This window comes from Phyllobates terribilis, unplaced genomic scaffold (genome assembly GCF_046119375.1).
Source record: "Phyllobates terribilis strain yellow unplaced genomic scaffold, ASM4611937v1 Scaffold_12__6_contigs__length_324123572, whole genome shotgun sequence".
Lineage (NCBI taxonomy): Eukaryota > Metazoa > Chordata > Amphibia > Anura > Dendrobatidae > Phyllobates > Phyllobates terribilis.
The window spans coordinates 42,441,281-42,454,562 of NW_027362772.1; the positions used below are offsets into that span (position 1 = coordinate 42,441,281).

Genomic DNA, 13,282 nt, shown 5'->3' on the forward strand with positions numbered 1-13,282 from the left:
CTTCTATATGAATGTGATATGATAACCACAGTGATCAATCACTTCCAGCTCTATCTCTTTCTCTTTCTCTATAGATTGTTGGCAACAAATGATTATCCGCAGCCATGTAATGTGTAAGTGCCAGCTAATAGCCAGGCATTAAGCATGTCTTTTGTGGCCCATTGAGTCAATTGTTCTGAATAGGTGAATTTGACTTTTGCCTGTTCCACTCATCTCTCTTAATTATCATACCACATGGTAACATAATGTAGAATTTATAATACATAAAAAAAATCATTTTCACACTGTTTGTTTAAATAGCCAAAGTTAACATCATTTGATGACTCATTTAATTTTTGCCATTTTTTATTTTTGCATTATAACATTTCTATAATTGTATAATACTGATACATTTCATACATTTTCTTGTGCAATTTTTGCTTTTTCCATTTATCAAATACATTTCAGGTTACAGGCATAAAAGATTATATGTGTTAGAAAATTTTTCCATGAGTGCAAAAAAGAGCGCAACATCTACACGTAATGTCATATTCTCATAGTGCAGGATACGTCCCATCTCAGGACCAACATCTATATTGGAATTTGGGGTCCCCCATTCTGTGAATAATTGATAAATGACTTAGATGATATCACCTCTATAAGAAACACAACTTTGAAGAATAAGTTTAATATCCAGAGACACATTACTATACCGATCGACATTATTACAATTTTTCTTTCTTATTGTGATCATAACAATTTTATTATCGAGACACAGTGAAATACGTCGTACATTTACTCATACAACTTTTATAGCAAATACTTCCCAGGTTACAGATATATAAGATTATATTAGTAATTAGTAAGACGTTTTAACATCAATGTTACAAAGAAACAACATATATACTTGTAAGGTTCTCACGGCACAGGACACATTCTACCTATTGTGCACCTTTCTATATTGGAATCTGCTGTCCACCATCTTGTGATTGATGTATAAATGTCTGAGATTATATTACCGCTGAAAAAAACAGCTGTCCTGTACCCCAAAAAAATGAGGGTGGAGTAACGATCCACCCGCCTCGGTTAACTAATTAAATGCCGCTTTATTTTTTGTTGTTTTATTTTGAATGGGGCAAAGAGGTGGTGGTTTGAACTTTTATATTTTTAATTTTTTTTAATCTTTTTTAAAAACATTTTTTTTTTGCTTTCCATCTGTTTCAGTAGTCTCCTTAGGAGACTTGATGCTGCGATCTTCTGATCACTTGATCAGTGGCTTCAACCCTGCTATGTGTACCAGAAATGCTCATCTGCTATGAACGCCGACCACTGGGCAGCACTCATAGCAGATCAGCAATGGCAAGAATGGGGGTCTTCTGCAGACCCCCGATTGTCATGCCAATCCATCAGCCCCCCCGTGATCAAATAACAGGGGTTCCGATGGACGGAGTTAGTGATGCAATTGTGTTAAATGCAGCTGAACAGATGCGGGCTCAGAGCCAGAGCCCACGTCAAAGAAGAGGAGGTGATCTATGATGTACGAATACATTGTATGTCATAAAGGGGTTTCTCATCCTACTACAATTGACACAGCTCAAACAGGGAAAATAGCTCTTGTATGGTTTGCTTGTAAGGAGAGATTGAGTTTGTGCCTTTAAAGAGCCAATATCAGAATAAAGTAAGAGGGGGGATTTTAAACTCATCAATATCAGGCAAAAATCTGCCTGGCATAGGCCAAAGCCATCTTACAATTTTGGCAATTTCATTGTTTTCCTCAATATAAGTTAATGAGATATAAAGTCTAATAAAGTGGTGCGATCAATGCACATTGATTTCTCTTTCCACTTTTTCAGTAGGATTATAGGAAAGACACCTATCTAACATCCCAACATCCCTCATAATCCGAACCTCGCACCTCCATCTAAAAGACTTCTCTCGTGCTGCACCAGTTCTCAGGAATGCACTACCCCAGGCGATCCGACTGATGCCTAGCCCCCAAATCTTCAAGCGTGCTTTAAAAATCCATCTCTTTAAACAAGCCTACCACCTTAACTACTCAGTAAACTAACTTTTCCCTGTTCCCTCCTTCTAAATATTATTCAGAATCTGCTCCCTACTATTCATCTGTCTCCACACCCTCCATGCACACGATAACTGCACTAAATATTTGATTCTTGCACTTAAACATATGGGGTGATAACCGGATCATGCAGCTTTATATGAAAATCCCTATTTATTATAATTGCTAGACCTGAAATAACAAGCACTTTTCACCTATTGAGTGCCCCCATTTCCTTGTAGAATGTAAGCTTGCGAGCTGGGACCTCACTCCTAATGTAACTGTTTAAACTGTCTTAACTTGTATTGAATTTATTGTCTGTACATTTCCCCGCTTAATTGTAAACTGCTGTGGATTATGTTGGCGCTATATAAATAAAAAATATTATTATTATTATTATCTTTAAATGTATCTGTTATGGTCAAATATTATGCATCTCTATCAACTTTTTACACTAACTATTCTATTGACTTATAATAATTCACTATATCATAAGGATTCAACAATTTTTCTAATATGATGACTTTCAAATTTTAATAGTTTGTTCTTATATAATTATGTAGTTAGTTTACTCATATTTTGTGACACCAAGATATAAGAACTATATCTCAATTCTGATAAGGAACCAGTCAAGAGGAGGAAAACATCATCTATGTATCTCCACCACCTCAAAACATGAGCTATGTGGTGGGACACATATATTGATCAATGTGATAGGCAATATTATGCATTCATATATACATATTTGTGCGAAGTTCACACCTTAGGGTTTGTACCCTTTGACCATTATCTTTTGGTCATTTATAAGTAGGTAATCTTGAGCTAGCTAGATAGCTGCTGCACACACCCTTTATGAGTGACCATTGTATGAGCGCATATCTCTGTTTATACATCAATTTTATTCATTTTTACTCTTATGTATGTTGTTTATTTAAATAAAATGGCACTTTTGTCTAATTTTAGCAACTTATTCCATTTTCTGTAGGATAGATGTAATTGTGGAGTGCTCTTATAATTACCCAATTGATTGAATTTCTGCAGACTTATCAGTTTGGAAAGAACAACACCTTTAAAGAGAAACTGCCTTCAGAAAAAAATGCTATTAACCTGCAGATATGGAGTTAATCTGCATGTTAATTGCAGATCAATCCACTCATCTTTAATTGACATAGTTGCAATAACCCGGGAGATCATGTCTGGTCAGTTTTATTCCTCAATTAATATGAAATATAGTGAAATTGCAATTTTTATTTCACCCATTTAACTTTACTTGGATTTTTTCCCACCCATTTTTAAGCACATTACATGGTAAAATATAGGGCATTTTTCAAAACTAAAACTCATTCTGCAAATATTAATACTTCATCAGGCTGTGTTGATGGAAAAATAAAATGTTATGGATCTTGGAATGAGAGGAAGAAGGAAAGAAAGCAAAAAAATAGCCAAATCTTCAAATTCTCACTTGCTAGAGATAACAGGATTATATATTACACATCAGTAGTGTGAGTATTTCCTGTATTTTTTCGATGTCTGCTCAGGTCATTAGAATTTTCACCTAAGGCTCTTTCTAGCCTGTAGGGGATGGATCTGAAGAATCCTTGTTGGAAATCAGGTGACATGAAAACATAAATGATTGGATTCATGCAACTGTTAACATAAGCCAGGATGATAACAATAGTATGTACTGTATAATATTGAAAGTCATGCAGCTTATCCCGGTCTGTTAGTGGCCAGATGTAATATGGAAACCAGCAGATGAAGAAACACAATATAACAGCGGTGATGATCCTTGAGGATCTCTGAGATCTTCGGGATCTCTTACTTTTTCTAAGTTTGTAGAAGATGGTAACATAACTGGTGAAGATGATGAGAAAAGGGATTACACACATTATGAGTAGTCTGATCAGCTGAATCGGCTGATATAAGTCAGGGTTATAATAATTTATGAAATATAAATAAAAGCACCATTCATCTAAACCACCTACATAGATTCCATATACGTAAAACACTAAACCAGTTACAATTAGGCTCATACCCCAAATGATCGCTGCAGTGACGTTCACTAGTTTACAAGTTCTATGAACTTTGGCCCAAATTGGCCACATAACGGATACCCAGCGGTCAATACTCATGGCCATCAGGAGTAGAACACTTGTGGTCACGTTTAGATTAAACAGAAACATGTTCAAAATGCAATATGATAAATTTATGAAAAACATATTCCAGTTAACAATTCTCAGTGGGAGAGAAGCACAACACAGGAAGTCCGCGATGGCCAGGTGGAGGAACCACACCGCACTGATTGTGTTCTTCATCCTGAATCCGGCAATCCAGATGACTAACCCATTACCGATAATCCCGAGAACAAAAACAATGCTGAATAAGGTAATAACCGTCTTCTGTGTAATGCTATCACTATAATGGTCATAGAAATTGTCAGGTGACCTGAGAAGATATTAAAGGGTAGACATTATGGAAATGAAGGATTTGTTTCATGAATTAAAACCATTTCTAGAGGGGATATTCTCACCATTCTAGAAAAAGAGGTCAGTGAACACATTTGTTGTTTGACTTTATTTGCCCAGAAAAACCCTTGGAACCTTTTGAAATTACAGTAAGAAAATGTGGGAAGGGTTATAAGTAATGATCAGTGAGCATGCTTGCCACTGCTCGGTACTCGCCCGAACATCTCAGTACTCGAGATGCTCGGAGCTCGCCGAGTACTTGCGCGATGCTCGGGCAGGAGCTCGGGTCCCCATCCTGCATGTTTGGCGCTATTTAGAGCACCAATCATCCAGGGAATGTCTGCCACTCACTGTAGTGTCACTGCCATGGTGGTTGTGGCATTACAGTGATTTCCCAAATTGATGGGAACAGTGCCCACAGTGAAACATGAAAAGCCGGGAATTCATTAGGGGCATACACTGGTACCCGACAATTTAGAACAGAAAGAATAGAGCATCACACATAGATTAGATAGATAGAAACATGTCAGTCACATATATAATAAGTACAGTAACAGTGTTGGTAAGTATATTGTTATTTAGTGTTAAAATAAAGGATTTATTAAAAAAAAAATAACAGTGTTTTCATGCACCCGTTTCTTTAAAAAAGCCGGCCGGCAATTGATCAGCAGCATACACCGGCACACGACAATTTAGAACAGAAAGAATAGAGCATCACACATAGATTAGATAGACAGAAACATGTCAGTCATATATATAATAAGTACAGTGATAGTGTTGGTTACTGTACTTGTCATTTAGTGTTAAAATAAAGGATTTATTAAAAAAAAAAATTGGCGTATTGTTCCCCGTAATTTTAGTCTCTAGTGGAGGTTAAGCAGATGGCTGGGGCAGATGTTTGAAGCCTAGGAAGGGGGTAATACCCACGGAGATTCCCAGGCTACTAATATCAGCCCCCAGCTCAATACCTAGCTTTTACCAGCTATTAAAATGGGGGACCGAAAAAAAAAATGGCAGAAGACATTGGCTTCAGCTGGAATGGGCGTGATGGTAAATATGGTTTAATTTAGAACATTAAAGAATTGTGTGTTTATTTCAATTAATGGACTTTATTCTGGGAGTTAGAGTTTTTTTTTTACTTTGACTATGGGGTTAGTAATGGGGGTGTCTTATAGACGCCTCTCCATTACTAATCTGGGCTTGATGTCAGCTGGCATTATAAGCTGACATCAACCCTAGCCCTATTACCCCACTGCCACCGCTACAGGGCAGTGGGAAGAGCGAGGCTAAGTGCCAGAATTGGCACATCCTATGGATGCGCCAATTCTGGAGCGGCTGACAGCTGGTGTTTCTAGCCTGGGAGGGGGCCAATATTCATGGCACCCTTCCTGGGCTATTAATATCAGCCCCCAGCTGTCTGTCTAGCCTTTGGTAGCTATTAAAATAGGGGGGACCCCATGTCATTTTTTTGGGGGTCCCCCATTTTAATAGCTAGTAAAGGCTAGGTATTCAGCTAGGGGCTGATATTAGTAGCCTGGGAACCTCCGTGGGTATTACCCCCTTCCCAGGCTTCAAACATCTGCCCCAGCTGTCTGCTTAACCTCCGCTAGAGACTAAAATTACGGGGAGCCCCACGCCAATTTTTTTTAAAATAAATCCTTTATTTTAACACTAATTGACAAATACAGTAATCAGCACTATCACTGTACTTATTATATATGTGACTGACATGTTTCTATCTATCTAATCTATGTGTGATGATCTATTCTTTCTGGTACCGATGTATGCCGCTGATGAATTGCCAGCCGGCTTTTTTAAAGAGACGGGTGCATGAAAATCGGAGGGCACTGGTGTGTTCCAATTGCCCTGCTATGTTTTTCATGCACCCTCCTATATACTCTGCCTGCCTGTCTGCCTATTTATTCTACCTGCCTGACATTTAATTGAACACCGTTCCCATCGATTTGGGCAATTTGAAGACCCTCTGCAGACCGCCGGGGGGACCGCCATAAAAATGCTCGAGTTTCCCATAGACTTACATTGGGCTCGTTGCTCGGGTCCAGCACCCGAGTATTCCAATTTGCTCGACCCAAGCTTCGAGCACCCGAGCATTTTAGTTCTTGCTCATTACTAGTTATAAGTAGAGATGAGCAAATATGTTCGACGAACAATCGCAAGTTTCAAATTCAGCACGGATATGGCACATTTGGATTCATGTTCGAGTTACCTAGCTATTGCGCAAAAATCGGCCCCAAACATGAATATGGCATGAACATCCCTGGTTTCCCATGCTGTCATCTTTGTGACATTGCAGGAATCAAGGGCTGTGCCTGGCAGTAATATTGCTACCGTCAGTAACAGAGCTGCAGGGATCATGCTGTTAGCGTGATCCCCACAGCTGTGACAGTGACCCATGGGAATCAGGGGCTGTGACCGGCAGTAAGATCGTTACCATCGATAACAGTGCTGTGGGGATCATGCTGTCAGCCGTCTGCGTGATCTCCGCAGCTGTGACAGTCACCAGCGGTAAAAAGCTTACCACGGGTGACAGGCGCCGACTGATGGGACTTGTACCCCATCATCCGGCACCCTTTGTCACTGTACAAAAGCGCCGCTGACGGGAGAAGTAATCACTCATCAGCGCGCTTGCACAGTGAAAGTGAAAGTAAAAAGTTAATATAAATAATTATTTAAATAAAAATAATAAACACATCATACTCACTTATCACTTGCCTGTATATTAAGCCCAATGTTCTCATCCCCTGTAAAAACTAAAAACTAAAAAAACACCATATTCTGACCTTACAGCTAATCCCCGAAGCCATGGTCACCTGCAAAAATTGTAAAATAATAAACCAACCTCATCATCACTTATCCGCCACAGTCCAGGTACCGAGTGTCCCACGATGATCTCAGTGATAGCACGGTCACATCCAGAGATGTGACCATCCTATCCGGTGTCCTATCTGACAGGAGCACTTGCTCCTGCAGTGTATCAAGAGAAGCTGCTGACTGGGGTCACCAAAGTTCAAACAGCTGATGATCAGCTCAAAGCTCCAGCGATCTCACTTACGGCATTAGTGCTGTGGGGGAATATTCCCATGCAGCACTTAATGCTGTAAGTGACCTCAGCCGTTGCAGCACTGTACTATACACTGACAGGAGTGATTACACTTCTGTCAATGTATACAGTGCTGTCTTCTACAACAGTGATTGCTGATGTCACTGCTGTAAAAGTGACCCGGATCACAGTAGAACACTCAGATTACATCATGACATTGGACAGGTGAGGGATATGTTTTTTTTTTGTTTTTTTTTTACAGAAGATCGAGGGATTCGGGACTGGGTGTGTAATAAATATATGATTAAAACCATGTGGAATTTTATTTAAATGAAAGACTTTATTCTAGCCATGTCTTTATTGAAAAAGCATTGTAAACCTTTGCTACGGGGATAGTAATGGGACATCTTATTAACGCCTCTCCATTACTAACCTGGGCTTCATGTCAGCCGCCAATACAAGGCTGACATGAACCCCCACCCTTTATACGCCATTTGCCACCAATACAAAGCAGTGGTAAGAACAATGCTAAGCCTCAGAATTGGCACATCTTATGGATTCACAATTTCTGGGTCCACTGAGGGCTGATATTAGTAGCATCAGAGAGGGCCAGGATCCATGGCCCCTTCCCTGACTATTAATATCAGCTCACAGCTGTCTGTTTAGCCTTTGCTGGTTAGATTTTAAAGAGGGACCTTAAGTCAATTTTTTTCTGGGGTCCCCTGTAATCTAGCAAGTAAAGGCTAAGCAAACAGCTGTGATCTGTTGCTAAAAGCCAGGGAACGTCTTTGGCTTATGGCCCCCTCCCCGACTACTAATAACAGCTTCCAGTGGTCTGCTTTCCTTCTGCTCTTTACGAAAATCATGCAGGAGCCCACGCCATTTTTTTTTGTACTTCTTCATTTTATTTAATTTATAAGCATTGTTTTGTATGCTATGTAAACTCACCCGCTGCATGTCAATTTCTGTAGCGGAGGCACAAGTCTCCGCTGCAGATTTTGACCGATTGAACTGTAATTAGATGCAGTGGATCTGCATGTACTTACAAAACAAATGTGGCATTAGACTGCACTGTTTTGGATGCAGTGAAAATAGTCACCCCTGATCTGATGGTAATCCAAGGCTTAGGGTATGTGCACATGATCCAGACAAGCAGCTCTTTGGACACAGTATACTTTATGCTGCTTCTAAAGTGCTGTGTTCTATTGAACGCAGGTGAATCTGCATGTGTTCATTGAACCATGCGATTCACCACATTCAATACATTGTACTGATCAGATTTCTCTTGCGGAAACCAGCGACTCCGCAAGAGAAATTGACATGGTGCGGTCTTAAAAGACGTGCTGCATGTCCGTGTTCATGGGTGATCCAAATGCACAGGTGAACACGTTGTGGACATGCGATTTCAAGAAATCCCATCGAGTATTCTGTAACATCTGGTGCTGTGGATTTGACGTTGCATAAGCATGCAGTATCCAAACCGCAGAGGCTCCTGATCGTGTGCACATACCCTTAAAGCGATGTCCCACATTTTTCTGCTTTTCTTATGCTAATTTTCTGCTGAGTTTTACAGTACCAGCAAAGTCTATGAGGGTCTAGAAATATCATGCACACATCTTGTTTTTTTTATCAGGATTTTTTGCTTTGCATGTTTTTTGCAGAATAGGGTTATGTTCACACATTGCGTTTTTGCCGCGATTTTACAGCAATATTGATTTGTTTTGTTGCCTGCTTTTTTGCCACAATTTTTCACGCTCTTTAATCTTGATTATGATGCGTTTTTTCAGAGTATTCAATGCACAGAGAATTGACATGTAGAAGATTATTTTCTATTTTGGCTTTTGATGCATTTTGCCTGCGTTTTTCAGCCATTGAATGCAATGAAAAAACGCACAGAGAATTGGCATGCTGAAGATTATTTTCTGCACCAAATCTGCAAGTCAAAGATACTCAACGTGTGAATGACAATTCACGTTTCTCATTCACCTTGCTGCAGAGTTTTTGATGCATTTTTGCATGCATTTTTATTTGAGTTTTGGAGCTAAATAAAGATATTTGAAAAAAGAAAAGTGGTACATCGCTTTAAGGGTATGTGCACACGATCAGGACCATGTTAATTTCTCTTGTTGAGTCGATAGTTTCCGCAGGAGAAATCTGATCAGTACAATGTACTGAATGTGGTGAATCGCATGGTTCAATGAACATATGTGGATTCACCTGCATTCAATAGAATGCAGCGCTTTGGATGCAGGATAAAGTATTCTGCATCTAAAATGCTGCCTGTCTGGATTATGTGCACATACCCTAACCCTTGGATTACCATCGGACCAGGGGTGAGTATTTCCACTGCATCCAAAATGTGGCATTCTAATGCCCCATTTGTTTTGTCAGTACATGCGGATCCATTGCATGTAATGACATTTCAAATCATCAAAATATGCAGCAGAGACTTGCGTCTCCACTACAGAACTTGACATACTGCGATTGAGTTTAATCAGCGTTAAAAACAATCACAGTGAGCATGGGATTTCTTATAAATGAAATAAAGTGAAGAATTTTAAAAAAAAAAGGCATGGGCTCCTGCATGATTTTCGTAAACAGCAGAAGGAAAGCAGACTGCTCGGAGCTGTTATTAGTAGCAGGGGAGAGGGCCATTAGCCAAAGATGTGACCTGGCTTTTAATAAGATCTCACAGGTGTTTGCCTTTAAAATCTAACCAGCAAAGGCTAAACAGACAGCTATGAGCTGATATTAATAGTCAGGGAAAGGTCAATGGATCCTGGCCCCCTCTGAGGCTAATAATATCAGCCCTCAGCGGACCCAGAAATGGCGCATCTATATGATGCGCCAATTCTGGCTCTTATCCTTGCTCTTCCCATTGCCATTCAGCGGTGGCGAGTGGGGTAATAGGGTTGGGGTTCATGTCAGCCTTGTATTGGCGGCTGACATGAAGCCCAGGTTAGTAATGGAGAGGCGTTTATAAGACATTCCCATTACTAACCCTTTAGCAAAGGTTTACGATGCTTTTTCAAAAAAGGCACCTCCAGAATAAAGTCTTTTATTTAAATAAGATTCCACATGATTTTAATAATGCTTTGATTACATGCCCAGTCCCCGAATCCCTGGATCTTCCGTAAAAAAACAAAAATATAAAACAACCATGTTCCTCACCTGTCCGCCATCATGCTGTAATCCAAGTATCCCACGGTGATCTGGGTCACTTCTACAGCAGTGACATCAGTAATCACTAATGTCACTGTTGTAGAAGACAGCACTGTATACACTGACAGGAGTGTAATCACTCCTGTCAGTGTATAGTGCTGCGCTGCTGCTGGGGCTGAGGTCACTTGAGGTTAAACAGCTGATGATCAGCTGAGAGCTCCAATGATCTCACTTACGAAATTAGAGCTGTGTGAGAAAATTCCCCCAAAGCACTAAAGCAGTAAGTGAGATCACTGGAGCTCTCAGATGACCATCAGATGTTTGAACCCAGTCAGCAGCATCTCGCGATACACTGCAGGAGCCATAGAGCCAGTGTCAGTGTATTGCTGGCTGCCGGATAGAACAGTCACATCTCTGGATGTGGCCGTGCTATCACTGAGATTGTTGAGAGACACTGGGTATATGGACTGCGGCAAACAGGTGAGGATGAGGTTGGTTTATTTTACCTTTATTGCCGGTGACCATGGCTTTGGGGATTAGCTGTAAGGTGAGTATATGGTGTTTTTTTATTTTTTACAGGGGACGAGAACATCGAGATCAAGGTGCAGGTGAGTGATAGTTGAGTATGATGTGTTTATTATTTTTATTAAAATAATTATTTATTTTAACTTTTTTTTTACTTTCACTGTGCAAGCGCGCTGATGAGAGATTTCTTCTCCCATCAGTGGCGCTTGTGTACAATGACAGTGTGACACCCCAGGGGTCTGGTTGCCACAGTAATAGACATATTATGTCTGAGAGCAAGTGGGAGGTTTCTCTGGTCAGGAGCCCTAAACATGCAACACGGTCCGCCCAGACCTGGGAGGGGAGGAATCTGCCCTTTTAAACTGGGTCTGGGGCGGGATTAGAACAGTCAGAGTGAAGCTGCAGACAGAGTCAGAGCCTGGAGAGGGAAAGGAAGAACTAGGAGCTCTGTAGGAGCAGTAGCAGAAGTCCAGGGGCTGGAGCTGAGCAGAGTTCGCCCTGGACAAGGACACTAAAACCGGACACAGGAGTCCGAGGCTGTGGGGACTGATCTACACCCAGCAGCAGAAACCAGCCGGCAGGGGATTCCAGGTCCTCTGGCCATAGAAGCCCGGAGGCTCAGTCACAGAGAAGGGACCAGCGCCGCCATCCAGGAGCGGAGGCTAACAGAAGGCCCCAAGTCACCAGCCATACGGGTTAGCACCACACGGTATACTCAGGGACGTGGGCTACTTGTAACCGCTGACAGCAAAGTAGCCAGGAAGAGTGCAGATAAACGGGGAGGCCTACAACTCCACCTGGCCAGGGGAACTCCTGCTTGCTCGCAGACTGACCAGGCCCCTTATACTAGCCAGTACTCCCGGGAGGGTCTGCCTTGTACCATCAGTAAAGACCCTGAACTGCACCTCCCGTCTCTGTGATTCCTTGCCGCTCCTGCACCATTAGCACTGGGACCCTCAGACCATCACTCCCATCATCTCTCACATTAGCTGCCCTGAGGCAATACTCCTCCCGTGGGGAGTTATCCCATACTTGGCTGCGCAACCAACATCGGCCACAGTGGTCGGCAGCGCAGCGGCGGTCCCCACTGACCGCAATCCACAGGTGGCGTAGTCGGACACTTATTACAACGTTTAGACTGCCACTGGTTTGACCACCCTGGGCACGGACCGGGTCACTGCCACGGAGAACTACAACCCCCAGCGATCCGGCTCCGGGTATTCCCCCTGCACAGCAGCAGCAGCACAGGCCCAGGGGGCGCGTCAACTTTGGCGTAGTCGGCAGGATTTCGTGCCCGCAACCACCGGGTACTGCGTGCCTGAAGAAGAGACTTTTATACTTACCTGTGGTGAAGTTTCCCGCCGTCCGGAGCCGATTCCCGCCATCAGACGCCATCTTGGACCGTTTCCCGCCGTCTTCTGCCTTCTTCCTGCCATCCGCAGCTGCTTCCCGCCTTCGGACGCCATCTTCGGGACGCCGCACGGGAAGAAGAGGGGCGTGGACGCCGAAAGCGCGCGAGATCCGAAGCTCCGCCCCACGCTCCGTCCCACGCTCTGACGCTGCGCAAGGTCCTGGAAGGAAGGAAGAGCGACGCTGACGTCATCGGAGCGCGACGCCAGGTCCTCAACCCCGACGATCGACTGCGGAGCCGCGGCCTACGGAAGAAGAGCATCGCAAGGTAGGCCACGGTCCACTAGGGGGGAAGGAGGATGTCGGACACCGAGGGGAGCTCCACTGCCACATCCACCGCCAGCGCAACCGCTGCAGCAGTCATGCCATTCACCATGCCCTATATCCCGGGGGCACCCTGGCTACCCCAGTACTCAGGGGAGTCACATACTCTAAATGACTTTAGAGAAAGACTGGATAGCCTCTTCCAGGTGTACCCCCTCACAGAAGAGCAAAAAGTGAGCATCCTGGTGGCTCAATTAATCGGGGCAGCCCAAAGGGAGGTAAAGTCCTGGCCACCTGGGAGGAAGAGGACTGTCAGAGACATACTAACTCGGCTGAAAGACACATTTGACACCCGCA

General features: G+C 42.6%; 1 protein-coding gene across 1 annotated transcript in view; it reads right to left on the bottom strand.

Annotated features, from left to right (window-relative positions):
- Window positions 1-341: 341 nt before the first annotated feature.
- LOC141172011 (formyl peptide receptor 2-like) overlaps window positions 342-13,282 on the bottom strand; it is an 89,464-nt gene continuing 76,523 nt past the window's right edge. Inside the window, exon 3 of the mRNA XM_073655775.1 lies at window positions 342-4,483. Within this exon, the coding sequence (XP_073511876.1) occupies window positions 3,526-4,483 (958 nt within the window). The 3' untranslated portion in view covers window positions 342-3,525. The remainder of the gene's footprint in view (window positions 4,484-13,282) is intronic.